Source organism: Dermacentor silvarum, chromosome 3, assembly GCF_013339745.2.
Source record: "Dermacentor silvarum isolate Dsil-2018 chromosome 3, BIME_Dsil_1.4, whole genome shotgun sequence".
NCBI lineage: Eukaryota > Metazoa > Arthropoda > Arachnida > Ixodida > Ixodidae > Dermacentor > Dermacentor silvarum.
This window is the reverse complement of record NC_051156.1, coordinates 190781139-190792570: the sequence shown is the minus strand read 5'-3', so window position 1 is coordinate 190792570 and position 11432 is coordinate 190781139. Positions and strand designations below refer to the sequence as shown.

At 49.1% G+C, this 11432-nt stretch overlaps 2 protein-coding genes across 3 annotated transcripts in view; one reads left to right on the top strand and one right to left on the bottom strand.

The window, feature by feature from the left end:
* Window positions 1–11432, bottom strand: part of LOC119446316 (uncharacterized) — a 519665-nt gene that overhangs the window by 353206 nt on the left and 155027 nt on the right. The gene's annotated exons all lie outside the window — the stretch shown is intronic.
* Window positions 655–7489, top strand: LOC119445098 (lactosylceramide 4-alpha-galactosyltransferase-like). Its single transcript, XM_049664075.1, has 5 exons — window positions 655–800; window positions 1575–1642; window positions 2378–2625; window positions 4226–4423; window positions 6392–7489. The coding sequence occupies exons 1-5, from the start codon at window positions 664–666 to the stop codon at window positions 6848–6850; spliced, it is 1110 nt and encodes a 369-aa protein (XP_049520032.1). The 5' UTR covers window positions 655–663; the 3' UTR covers window positions 6851–7489.

Sequence of the window (11432 nt, the reverse complement as noted above, 5' to 3'; positions counted from 1 at the left end):
TGCCGTCAAAGTCACCTTCCCCGAGAAAGAGAGGCGAAGTTGGCGTGGTCAGAAATCGTAAGCGGCTAATGGGGGAAATGGAATAGAAACAGATTGGAATAGCTTCACGTTATAGTGCCCCATATATATGTGGCAATGCTTGTCATCGTCATCATAATCATCAAAAGGCCTCTGACTCCCCGGCTTGTTCGAAGGACGTGGCTTGCATGGGCCTGGATCGAGGGGCGCGCCTCTGATGATCGTTTAGCTAATCCCCGAAATCTGCTTCAACTCTTCCGCATCAAATTAGTCCTACATTCAAAAGCTTAGATGACCTTTTCATGGAAACAACGTCTCAGAGTGATAATGTCAGTCGCGTCATCCCCAGAGTTTCACAGATCATTGGTGTCCTTTTCCGTCATCAGTATGTCTTTCTCTAGAGCACATCTGATGTTATTGTATCAATCGCTCTTCCAGTCTCGACTTAATTACTGCTGTCTCGTTTTCCATCTGCAATTTTCCTCCCATCTTTACTCCTCGTTCTACCCCCCCCCCCCCCCCCCGCCTCCCTATTTGGCCACTGCCCTAATGTGGGTATGTGCCAATGTTTCGATTTATAGTCATCATCATCATAGTTATAACAGGACGCTCGTTCCGTTCGTGAAACGTGCCACAATTACAACCATGGAGGGCACTCCTCTGCTGGGCGTCGAGCAGCCGTCCCGACCGCTGGCTTTCGTCACACGCCAGGCGGCGCGCGAGGTCAGCTTCCGTCGACGCCTGCTGTCCAGCGCCAACGAGCTTCGACGTTTTGCGGCGAGGTAATGCCCGCCGTTGGCACCGCTATACTGGTGGCCTTCGAAAGACGCCCGCCGTTTGGCGTCGAATCACGCGCACTTCATTAATCGCGGCGACCACATGAAACGTATTCGCGGCGCACCGCGTACGCGTCGCCGCGTCTTCCGCGCGCCGCGCGATGCTCACGATGCACGCTGAAACATAACGGCGGTCGTCGGAGACGATGATCGCGCTGTGAGATCGTTATGTTACGCTGAAACGGCGCCAATGACTTGATGTATAGCAGGTATGCTCAGTGTGTATGAGGGGTGAACTTGGCAGAGTGATGGCATTCTATCTCTGATCTGACTTGGGAGAGCGTTAAACGAGCTCATGTTACTTTTAACTCTGCGGTGTGTTTATCTCCGGCCTTTAAAGAAGACGCTCGGGCGAAGAAATTGTTGCTGGCACGCCTATGCAAAACTGGATCCGCCCCTACCTCCTCCTCGTCGTGTCGCTGATGTGCAAAGAACCGATGCGACACTGTGATCGCCATTGCTGTTCGTCGGTCCTGTTCCGTCCCACTCTAAGCAGACAACGTTTAGAGGAACATTTTCACATTTCAAAGGCAACCAGCGTTCTTACAGCCTAAAATAATAACAACAGCTGACAGTGCTTGGTTTTTGTTTGGTTGTTGCTATTGGATCACTCGTAGTTAGGTTAGTTTATTGAACCTTGCTTTTTGTTCTGCGTTTCCTTTATCTCCTCCCCAACTTCTTTTTCGTCTTCTCATTCTCTGCTTTTCTTTTCTTCTTCAGACTCACCGCTGCAGTCGTCATAGTCATGGCTACTGTCTACTTCACCGTCGGCAGCAGATCTTATGAAAGTAAGCTTCCATCAATATTTGATCATGTACACACGTATCCCCTCGATTACTATGTTATCGTTGTTCTTTGTATATATATATATATATATATATATATATATATATATATATATATATATATAGTTGTTTTTATTGCGTACATGCTCAACTTCGCTGTCACATCAATGATATTTATCGACATGTACAACGAATGTTCTGCACAGCCATGCTCTGTGCAGTCATGTTCTGCGCAGTCATGTTGTCCTGTCTTGGGCAGGTTTGTACGAATCGCTGCAAGAGCACGGAATAAGTGTTCCCGTTTATATTGGCGCAGGCACGGTGTACAGTGAAGTCCACTGTTAAATAGAACAGCTAATTAGAAACTATGCATGCCGAAGCGTTGGACTATTATTCATTGGTAAAGCGTACAGTCATATTCTGTACATTCATGTCTTGCCTTGGACAGGTTTGTACGAATCGCTGCTCGAACACGGAATAAGTGTTCCCGTTTATGCTTGGTGCACATACAGAGTACAGCGCGGTCCACTGTTATATAGAACAGCTAATTAGAAACTATACATGCTGAAGCGTTAGACAATTATTCATTCGTAAAGCGTTAGTTTATCAAAGCCTTAGTCTTGTGAAGCGGGATCTCCGATAAGCGCTGAAGTATACTATAGTACCACGTTTCCTTGGGAGAGGGGAACGTACTGCACAAGTGCATCAGTCTCCAACCAGCTGGTGTCGCCTATCCAGGAAATGTCCGAGGCGCGCGCGGGACCGGCAACAAGTCGCGCGTGCTGTTCCTGGAGACCGGGTACGCGTTTGAAGTCACCGGCCGCTTCTCGTGCGCCATCGAGTCCGCGGCGAGGCACCACCCCGGTTGGACCGTGCACGTGCTCGCCGCGATCGACACGACCAACAGCAGCGCCGACGTATGGCTGGACGGACCTTTCAAGAAGATGCTGGGCCGGCTCCCAAACGTGGTCTTTGGTAGCGTGCAGGTAAGTTACACGTAAAAACAACTAAAAAAAATAAAATTAAGCAAAAAATCGCAGCCGTCAGAGTAGCGAAGCCCTGACAACGAAGTATTCTTATACTAGATCCCTGAGAGTTCCTTTTCTTTCTTTTTTTACGTTGTCGGTATGCGCCGGGGGTATGCTTAAAGAAACTACTTTGGCATGAGAGCATTGGGCTGCCGTGCTGGAAGACAGAGGTTCGACCCACCATCGGTATTTCCTTATATATATATATATATATATATATATAAGCATTATAGGCGGACTTCACCCCCATTTGGAGGTATCTGACAGGAAGGTCGAGTTATGTTGCGCGTACGCACAAGAATTGTAAGAGTTCAACACGAAGTTATGAATCGAAATTTTAATTCGGGCATTTTAGTCAATGAAATAACTGATTGGCGGCTATCGCATGATACCTAAGGCTCACAGCTCAAGCATTGGTGTTTCCGACAATAATGATTTCATTAGTCTCCGCCACGCTTGCTACAATCACCCAATCACCTAAGCCTTGCATGGCTGAAGGAGGAATGCGCTTGCAGCTGCAACGCGTTGTCCTGGAGGTTTTCTTTAGGGCGTGAGGAGGGAAACTTGCTTCGAGATGTTCGAAGCAGCTTCGTCTTGCTTGCGTTGTGAGCAGCGAATGGAATTTGCGCGTGCCGCGGCGACGACCTACTTTTTATCTTTGACTCAGTCCGTGAGCGTAACCTAATTTCCACTATCAGGTTTCCTATCCCAGTGAAACTAACTCCGCACGACACACCTATAACGAGCGAATTATACTACTTCGCCACATCGTTTAGTTAACCCTCTACGGTGACTCCAGAGGCTACCGCGTTAGGCTTCGAGCGCGATGTTGCGGGTTCGTAGGCTGCCTCGCGGCTCGTGTGTATAACCGCTGGAGTGCACGGTTACAAAACCTGACGGCGGGGAAAAACATATCCGGAGTCCTGCGCTATATACGGTGTCCTTTTTATAACCCTGTCTGCCCGCTTTCAATCGTAGACCGCTTTCAAGAAATCGTTCAGTCGTCGCTGTCGTTTCGACGTGTACGTGATCGCTGCACTGCCTCCAAACTCAAACACGTTATGAACAGATCTGACTGGCTGCTTTATAGTAGTTACCTTGAAAATATATATTTACCATTCTTGTTTCGCTAAATTTCTCATGTGTTTAATTTCGTAATTTGTTTTGTTTTCTTCGGAGGAAGAATAGTGAAGCGCAAGTAGACACGGAGAGAAAGGGTCAAATACACGCGCAAGCCTAGTTTTAGTGTTTACCTGCCTTGTTTTTTCCTATCCGTGCCCAGGCCAGGCTTTTTTTTATTATTATTAATATTCTGAATTCCTTGCGGAGTACCAAGGTGGCTAAACTACAACTCTTGTGAGCGTGTATGCTTGTTGAAAATTTCTTGCGGCATACTACCTCAGCTATAAGCTTCAAGGAGGCAGATTTTCATCACGCGCATATTGATTCATTGGTTTGCGTATTTCTTCCTTTGCACGTGTTCCTTCATCGTATAATTTTTTTTTTCGCTCCCCGTTTGACTACCTGAAGACGAATGTGCACCTCACACCGTATACAGGTGACTGATATGCTCCGCGGCACGCCGCTGGAGTCGTGGAGCTTGCCGAATCCTCGCAGGGGCGGTGTCAGTGAGCACCTGTCAAACGCGTTGCGCCTGGCGCTCCTATACAAGCGAGGCGGCGTCTACCTCAGCAAGGACACCGTGGTCATGCGGCCGCTTCATGAGTTCGACTGCTGCCTGTCCCAGACATCGCTGGTGAGCGGGCGCGGGATTCGTGGCAGGCAGGGCATTAGAGAGTTTTAGCGTGTCCGGTATCCCGCTAAACGCAGGCGGACTGGGACGTTCTGCCGGATGGGCGGAGGCGCTAACGTGAGTGGTCTGCATGGTGCCCAGCCACCTGGTGGTGCAGAGCTCTACCAGACAAAAGCAGAGCTATTAATGCAGTTACCGAGTGTATTCTACTCCGCTGCTGGTGCATACTTTCGGCAGCGATGCCGCTTCAATACAATACAATCAACTCAATACGATGGTCTGTAAATATATTTTAGACGAGATCGATAGTAAATGCGAAAGAATTTCTTTACGTAAGTCCACCGACAACATTCGTGGTCAACTCGATACAACTGTGTAGAAATATATTTTAAAGAGGATAACAAAAGATAATGCTAAGTCGACATAGATCGATCGATTAGTCGTCTAGAAGTTCATCATCGTTTTCTATGTGTCAATATATCACTTTATTGTTTCGAAAATTGCATCCGAGGGTCTCGCTGCTGCTCCTCTACGTGAACCTCCTGCGCCGAAAACGAAGAAGTTGACGTACCACCCACGTGACCTCCCTCCTTGGCTCTCTCTATGAAGCACCCGATGCTGACGCCACAGGAGGGCCTCACAACAGGCGGCGCCACTACCACTTACAGTTTTCGTCATTATATCGCTTGCAAAAGCTGTGTTTTCACTACGATTGGCGCAGTCGTTATTACAGAAGCCTAATCTTTCACTCTAGCTCGGCTTAATATTTTCTATTAGTTCCCCTTTAAATGAGATACTGAATGCGACAATATTTGATTGCGTACTACACTCTGGATACGCACTTTCCTGAATGTCTACATTTGATTATGAAGGTGAATTATTCTGAGGCCTGCGACGCAGATGAACTATTCTTATCAAAGGGCTTACAACGTAAAATGGGTTATAGTAGAACTTCAATAACCAGAACGAGGCAAGTCCCATCAAACTTTAAAAATGCTGTCACATTCAGGCGGCCTTCACACCGGCGTATCTCGGAAGTCGCGCGACAAAACTGACCGCTAGGCGACGAACTTTAAGCCACCATTAACCACCGCTGCGGCTTAATCACTCGCTGCTCGTGTTTTCAGCTGTGCGACTGTAGTCGCAAAGCTTTTGAACCAATCAGCGGTATGTACAGAAGCAATACGTCGTAATACGCCGACGGTTATTTGACGTGGTGATGGTGGTGCCCGATCACACGCGAACTCCAGTTGCGCGACATTTTGACGTGGCAAAGGGCAGGTCATCGTGCTTGCTTCCTGGTGTGAACATCGCTCGCGGCGAGTCGCTTCTGGGTGTCGCCAGTCGCGGTCGGTCGCGCGACTTTTGTCAGCCGCCAGTGCGAATGCCGCCTTTGAGGGCACACTATGGGAGAAAGATAAATTGATTTGCCGCGTTTGTAAATTATCTTTCTACAAAACCAAAATAACCGGTTTTAGGGATATGAGACTTGGTAATCCATAAAGAACGCAAAAGTGAAAGACGAGGGTGGTGCCGCCTGTAGTTCCCACAACAGCTAACTGCAACGTCACGGATATTGACGAGGTCTCTCGTGGTGTATAGGTAATTATTCTTTTAAGATGGGCTATAGATTGAATACTGAAGGAGTCAAAGACTGAACCGAGCAAATTTCGAAGACGTTCTCCGACGTCACGACGTCACGCCGACGCATTAGCACAATAAAATGACGCCGAAAAAAAAATACTCTTCGCATATGTATGCCAATCTCACAACTGATACATCAGAGACTGCGAAGCGGCACTAAGCGAGTTCTCCCATCTTATGGAACGCTCAATGCTACCAACAATGTAAACTAATGTACACTCTTATTCGCTTCTAATAAGCGTATAAGTAAGGGAAGGCGCGTGGCAAAACACTCCTTCTTTAGCGTCCCTTTCACAAGTATAAAATCCTCGAACGATGTCGGCGCAGCGCAAGGGCGACTCGGTCAGCAACAGCTTCCTGTTCTTCAAAGCGGGCCACTCGTTCCTGCGCGACGCGATGGAGCGCATCGCCAGCGACCACCAGCCGGAGGTCAAGTCGTCCCTGGGGCCGTCGCTGTTGCACGACGTGCTGCTCGAGCGTTGCGGCGTCACCAGCGTGGCGCCACTGGCCGAGGACGGTCGCCGATGCCGGGGCGTGCGCGTGCTGCCGTGGCCAGTGCTCATGCCGGTTCCGTACACGGCCTGGCCCTTGCTGTTCGCCCCCGACGTCGCCGCCGACACGAACTCCTCTTGGTGGGAGGCGTGTCGGTACAGCCACGCCATGTGCTTCTACGGCAAGCTGAGCGCCCGCAGGAAGGTCGAGAAGGGCTCGCCTTACTGGCGCGCGGCGTCCAAAAACTGCCCGCGCTCGCTGGAAATCTCGATCGATGTGGACGGCCGGTTCTGATGCAGAATACGAGGACATACTTGCCCGGCTAAAAGAGCGCGAACACCCGAGACGACACGGACGGCACTTCCAACTGATTTGCATACAGGGGGGGCAGGCGGGCACACGAAATAAGTACAGAGGGAGGCGCGGATATTTGGAAGACGAATCCAAACTCTTGAGACAACCAGGTAGTCGAAAATGTTTGCTTTCGGGTGAGATTTGATTTTTCTTTTTTAAATCTTTCAGGATGCCCGAATCGTTCGTTTGCGCAATAAGTAAATCAGTTGGATGTGCCGTCCGCGTGGTCGGCAGTGTTTGTGCCTCTTCTTTTGTGTGTGTGGTGTTCTTTATAGTGGCAAATATGTCTTTCAGCAAATACAATACAGTCCAAGAAGGAGCGGTTCGTTCCAGCACGGACATCCTTGAGAGTGCTCATAGTTTCAATGAATTGATGCTTAAACTGCTTGCAAGTTTTGCAGATGAACTAAATGCCCTGCTTGCTCATTTTTCTGTTTGTTCCTGTTGCTACCAAGGCTCCATTGGTTCAATATTACAGACCGAGTTCGTCATCACCCTGATCATCGTGCTTATCGTTGCTGGACGCCAACCAAACAATGTGCTTGCCCCTTTTTAATAATTTTCTTTTTTAATTTTGCTGCTGTGGTTGTTGGTTTTTGTCATTTTCTTTCTGGTGATAAAATGTATTTTGATCCTGTTGGCTTCATCTGACACGGGCAACGCATGGAATAGCTGCCTTCCTATTAAGGGTGAGACCTTTAAAAATTGAGGAACTTGCTGCCGGACAGGACACGGGGGCGTTATAGCGCAGCTAACTCGCATATACGCACATACGTATTGTCACAGCCAAAGCAAGTGCACGTAGTCGTGAGACGCCTTTCGTGGATATCATTTTAAGTGGTCTGAGCTATACTGTACACAGTACCCATACCCACATATATCTGTTTTCTGAGTTCACGCTTCTCTTCAAGTAGAAGCAAAACAAAAGAAAGAAAGAAAAAGCGCGATAGCCACCATGGGAGGAATCGCATTTCATATTCACACTTTCTATCTTCGTATACACTTATGGCTGCGGCGAGTGAACCCATGGTTCCTGCTCATCCCTACAACATTTGCATCCGGGAATGCTTGATCGATATCTAGGGAAATGAGCACGCAGGCGAGACCCGCTTCTTAAAGCTAGCGTTGCGAGCGACTTGCAGCTTGTGAAGCTTATTGGTTAGAATCGTTCGATAGTCATGTGACGCTTTCCTGGCTTCACTACATGGACAATTTTCTCCAAATGTAAATGCAAAGTAAATGTCTTGTGCTTCGAGGACCACGATTGACTAGAGCAAGGCTGAACACTGTAGGCACCATATTTATAAGCAGTGCCCAGAAACAGCGCATAATCCGTCAAAAAAGTCGTCAAGAAGGACTGACTGCGCTAACAATAGCCATCCTGCACAAAAGAGAACAAAAAATTAACAGGATCTCTTATGTTATCCCTAAGACGACTTGAAGGCCCAAGTGCAGATGCATTAAAGACTGACTCCCTTAATTCGCTTAGTCTAATTCGCTTACTCAGCCCCCTTACCCATCCTCTTACTTCGTTTACTTTCTAATAATTCGCTTACTCACAGAAGATCACGAAAGGGACCCGCACACCATCAAAATTGTTGCGTGAGCGCTTGCATATAGGTAAGACATACGTATGAGCCATTGATGATGATAGTTTTTGTACCTTTCGTGTAGTCGCCAAATTTTCGCTCAAGGACTTTGAAAGTCGACCGAACGATGAGACATAAAATGCTTTCGCCTTAATAACGCGCGGCTGTAAGGTGGTGTCGATCCTCCATACTCCACAGTGCCGAAGTTTCGACGCTACCCGCGCACGCACACAAGCACGCACGCAAGCACAAGCGCGCGCAACCCTGTCAACAAACGAAACAATTCGGTATATTAGGCCACCCACGCACGCATTCCACGCTCACCCTAAGCCAACAAACCGGGTGGCCCACATTGAACAGCGTGCGCACGCTGCGAATGCGCGGCACAACAACGCATTCAAACGTCGGACGTGGCCCCGCTCGCTTGCTCGCATACGTTTATGCCATACGCGCGCAAACACGAGCGCTCGCGCTTCGAACGGTTCTTCACATGCAAGCGCCGTGACCTTTGCGGTGCACGCCGCCTCCTGTCGGTTTCGTTGCACGCAGCCCGCACACCATTCATCAGCGGCACGCCGCGAACGCGGCTAGGAAAACTTGTCGCGCCCGCCAACGAAACGCCGAAGAAAGCAATCGAGAGAGTTGCCTTCGTCTTCCGCTGTCTCGTTCGGCGAGGCTGGTTTGGCTTGGCTTGGCCGTTCGGCCCGAAGAGTTGAGGGAGTAAGTAGAAGGATTGTAGGAAAGTGGAGAGAGGGATTCGCATCCTCCGAGGGCTCGGCTCAGCGTTTGGCTCGGCTGGCCGACGGTGCGGTAGGTGAATCTGTGGCGCGCGCGGCTTCCTAATTCAATGCGTCTTTGTCTCGAACCGAGCGGCGTCGGCCTTTGACCCTGACGACGAGCGCGTGTTCGCGCCGGCGAGAAGAGACCTCGCGCAGGGCGAGGTTGTCTGGCACGCGCCATGCGACCGGGCGGCTGCCAATACCTTTCTTGCCTTCGCCACAGAATAGAATGGATCACCTTCGCAGTGCAGAGCGAACGTGCCTCGTCTGCCGGGTCCCGCTGTATGTGATTCATTCGCTAGAACATAGTACCAAGCTTTGCAGCAAAGGCTCTGACGGTAATAGATTGAGGAGGGGGGTTATGCGCTTGTGCGTTTGCCCGAGTTGCGTATCTTTGTTATTCTGTGTGCGCGCACGTTTCATGCGCCGCCAGTTTGATTTTTCTTACTTTCATAGGTGCCTCCATGATCAGTTCTCGGTGAATCGGCAGGACGACCCCACTATAGATTCGTCTTCGCCGACCTTCGCAACGTGCTGGTTAGAATGAGAGTGTCAACTAGGAAGACACGTTTCTGGCAAGAGGTCGCAACTTCCCGGTTTAGAAAGAATTTGGTTCGCGACTAGATAGAGGTCGAGTAGGCTACTAGCAGCCTTTCATACGAGCCAAAAAAAAAAAAGAGATATGAGTGATGAATCGATTAATTGTGCTGCGGTAGAGGCAAGGTGTGCGTGCGTGTGCTCCTGGGGCCACATTCCTAATAGGTTTCGTCAGTTATGACTGACAGTCGTTTCTGGAAGCCTTTACTCAAGCACAAGGTTTGACGAAAGTACTGAAAAGACTCACTCGCGCGGCCTCCATGACCTGTCGTTGGACCGCGTAGTGATGACCCTGTGTAACTTTCGATGCTCCGAATCCCCGCCCCCAGAGATTGAGGTGAACTCTCATTCTTCTAATGTAAGGAGCTCCAGACGTACTACAAAGCCCTGTCACAAGACACGTCAGACATACCTTGTCAATTGCGAAGTGGATTTGATAGTTTTGTCAAACTCTACGTGGCACAGTTTCCCAGGCATCGCAAAGGCACAAGGGTTGAAAAAAAGAAGCAGCTTCGGACTTCGCTTCTTTCGATGCAACCTACCCAGACACTGTCAAGCCACCAGTGAGTAACAGGATAAAATTCGTCACACTTTGCCGGCTTAAAAGAGCTTGAAATAGCTACTTGTACTGAAAAATAAGAGGGCTGATTGAAAATATTCTCTGGTTTTGCATACAGTGCGTGTCACGTTATATTTTGCTGTGGTGAAAAAGTGACTCTTTGTTGTCAGTTTTGTTCTTCAAAAGTGAGACGACAGTCTGAAGATCCCCACGCTGTTCGATAATCGGTGTCTCCGGGTTTTCAAATGCGCGGAGCCCCTGGAAAGCTCCGCAACTGGCGTGAGTGAAGAGCTCAGATTTTCGTCGAATCCCCCTACGAATGGCGCCAGCAACGTGCTGAAACAGCCCTATATAGGGCCATGTACACTTCAGTGCAAACCACACGCGGACGTAGACAGGAAGGACGGGACACAGTGCTGTGACGAATTTGATGGCGCATTTCTGCAAGCAGGTGTTATTCTGGAATTTCATTCAAAGTGGATACGCCTAGCAAACTCACTGGCTACAATTCGTGAATTGCAATATGTGCCGTAAAGTAATTATTTAAGGAATTAATTAGCGAATGTTTCTTAATTCGATGAATATGTGTCTCGATTTCTCGTGCAAATGACGTCCGTCTCTCTCAATAATCCAGCTCAAGGACTAAAATTATGTTATCTGCAACAGGCGATTTCTAAAGAATTCCGGTAAACTTGAAAAAATATCACCCCGTATGTTGCCGGTAGCATTGCAAAAAGTTTAAACATACGACGCTGTGCCAGTCGTCATCCACGCATCTGACTCTGAGTACGGCCGTGAACGGACGAGGAACCATCGCGAAGAGAGCGAGGAAGTCCATTCACAGAGACCCGCGGCGCCAGAAAGGCGGCTTTGCTGCACAGCGGAGGTGCGTTACGCAAAGCGGCACCCCGCGCCGTCGCCCTCCGGTGGGTGTTCGCGAAGATGCGTGGCTGGCACGGAATTGTGAACGCGCGAAGGGACGCGCATGCGCAATGTAA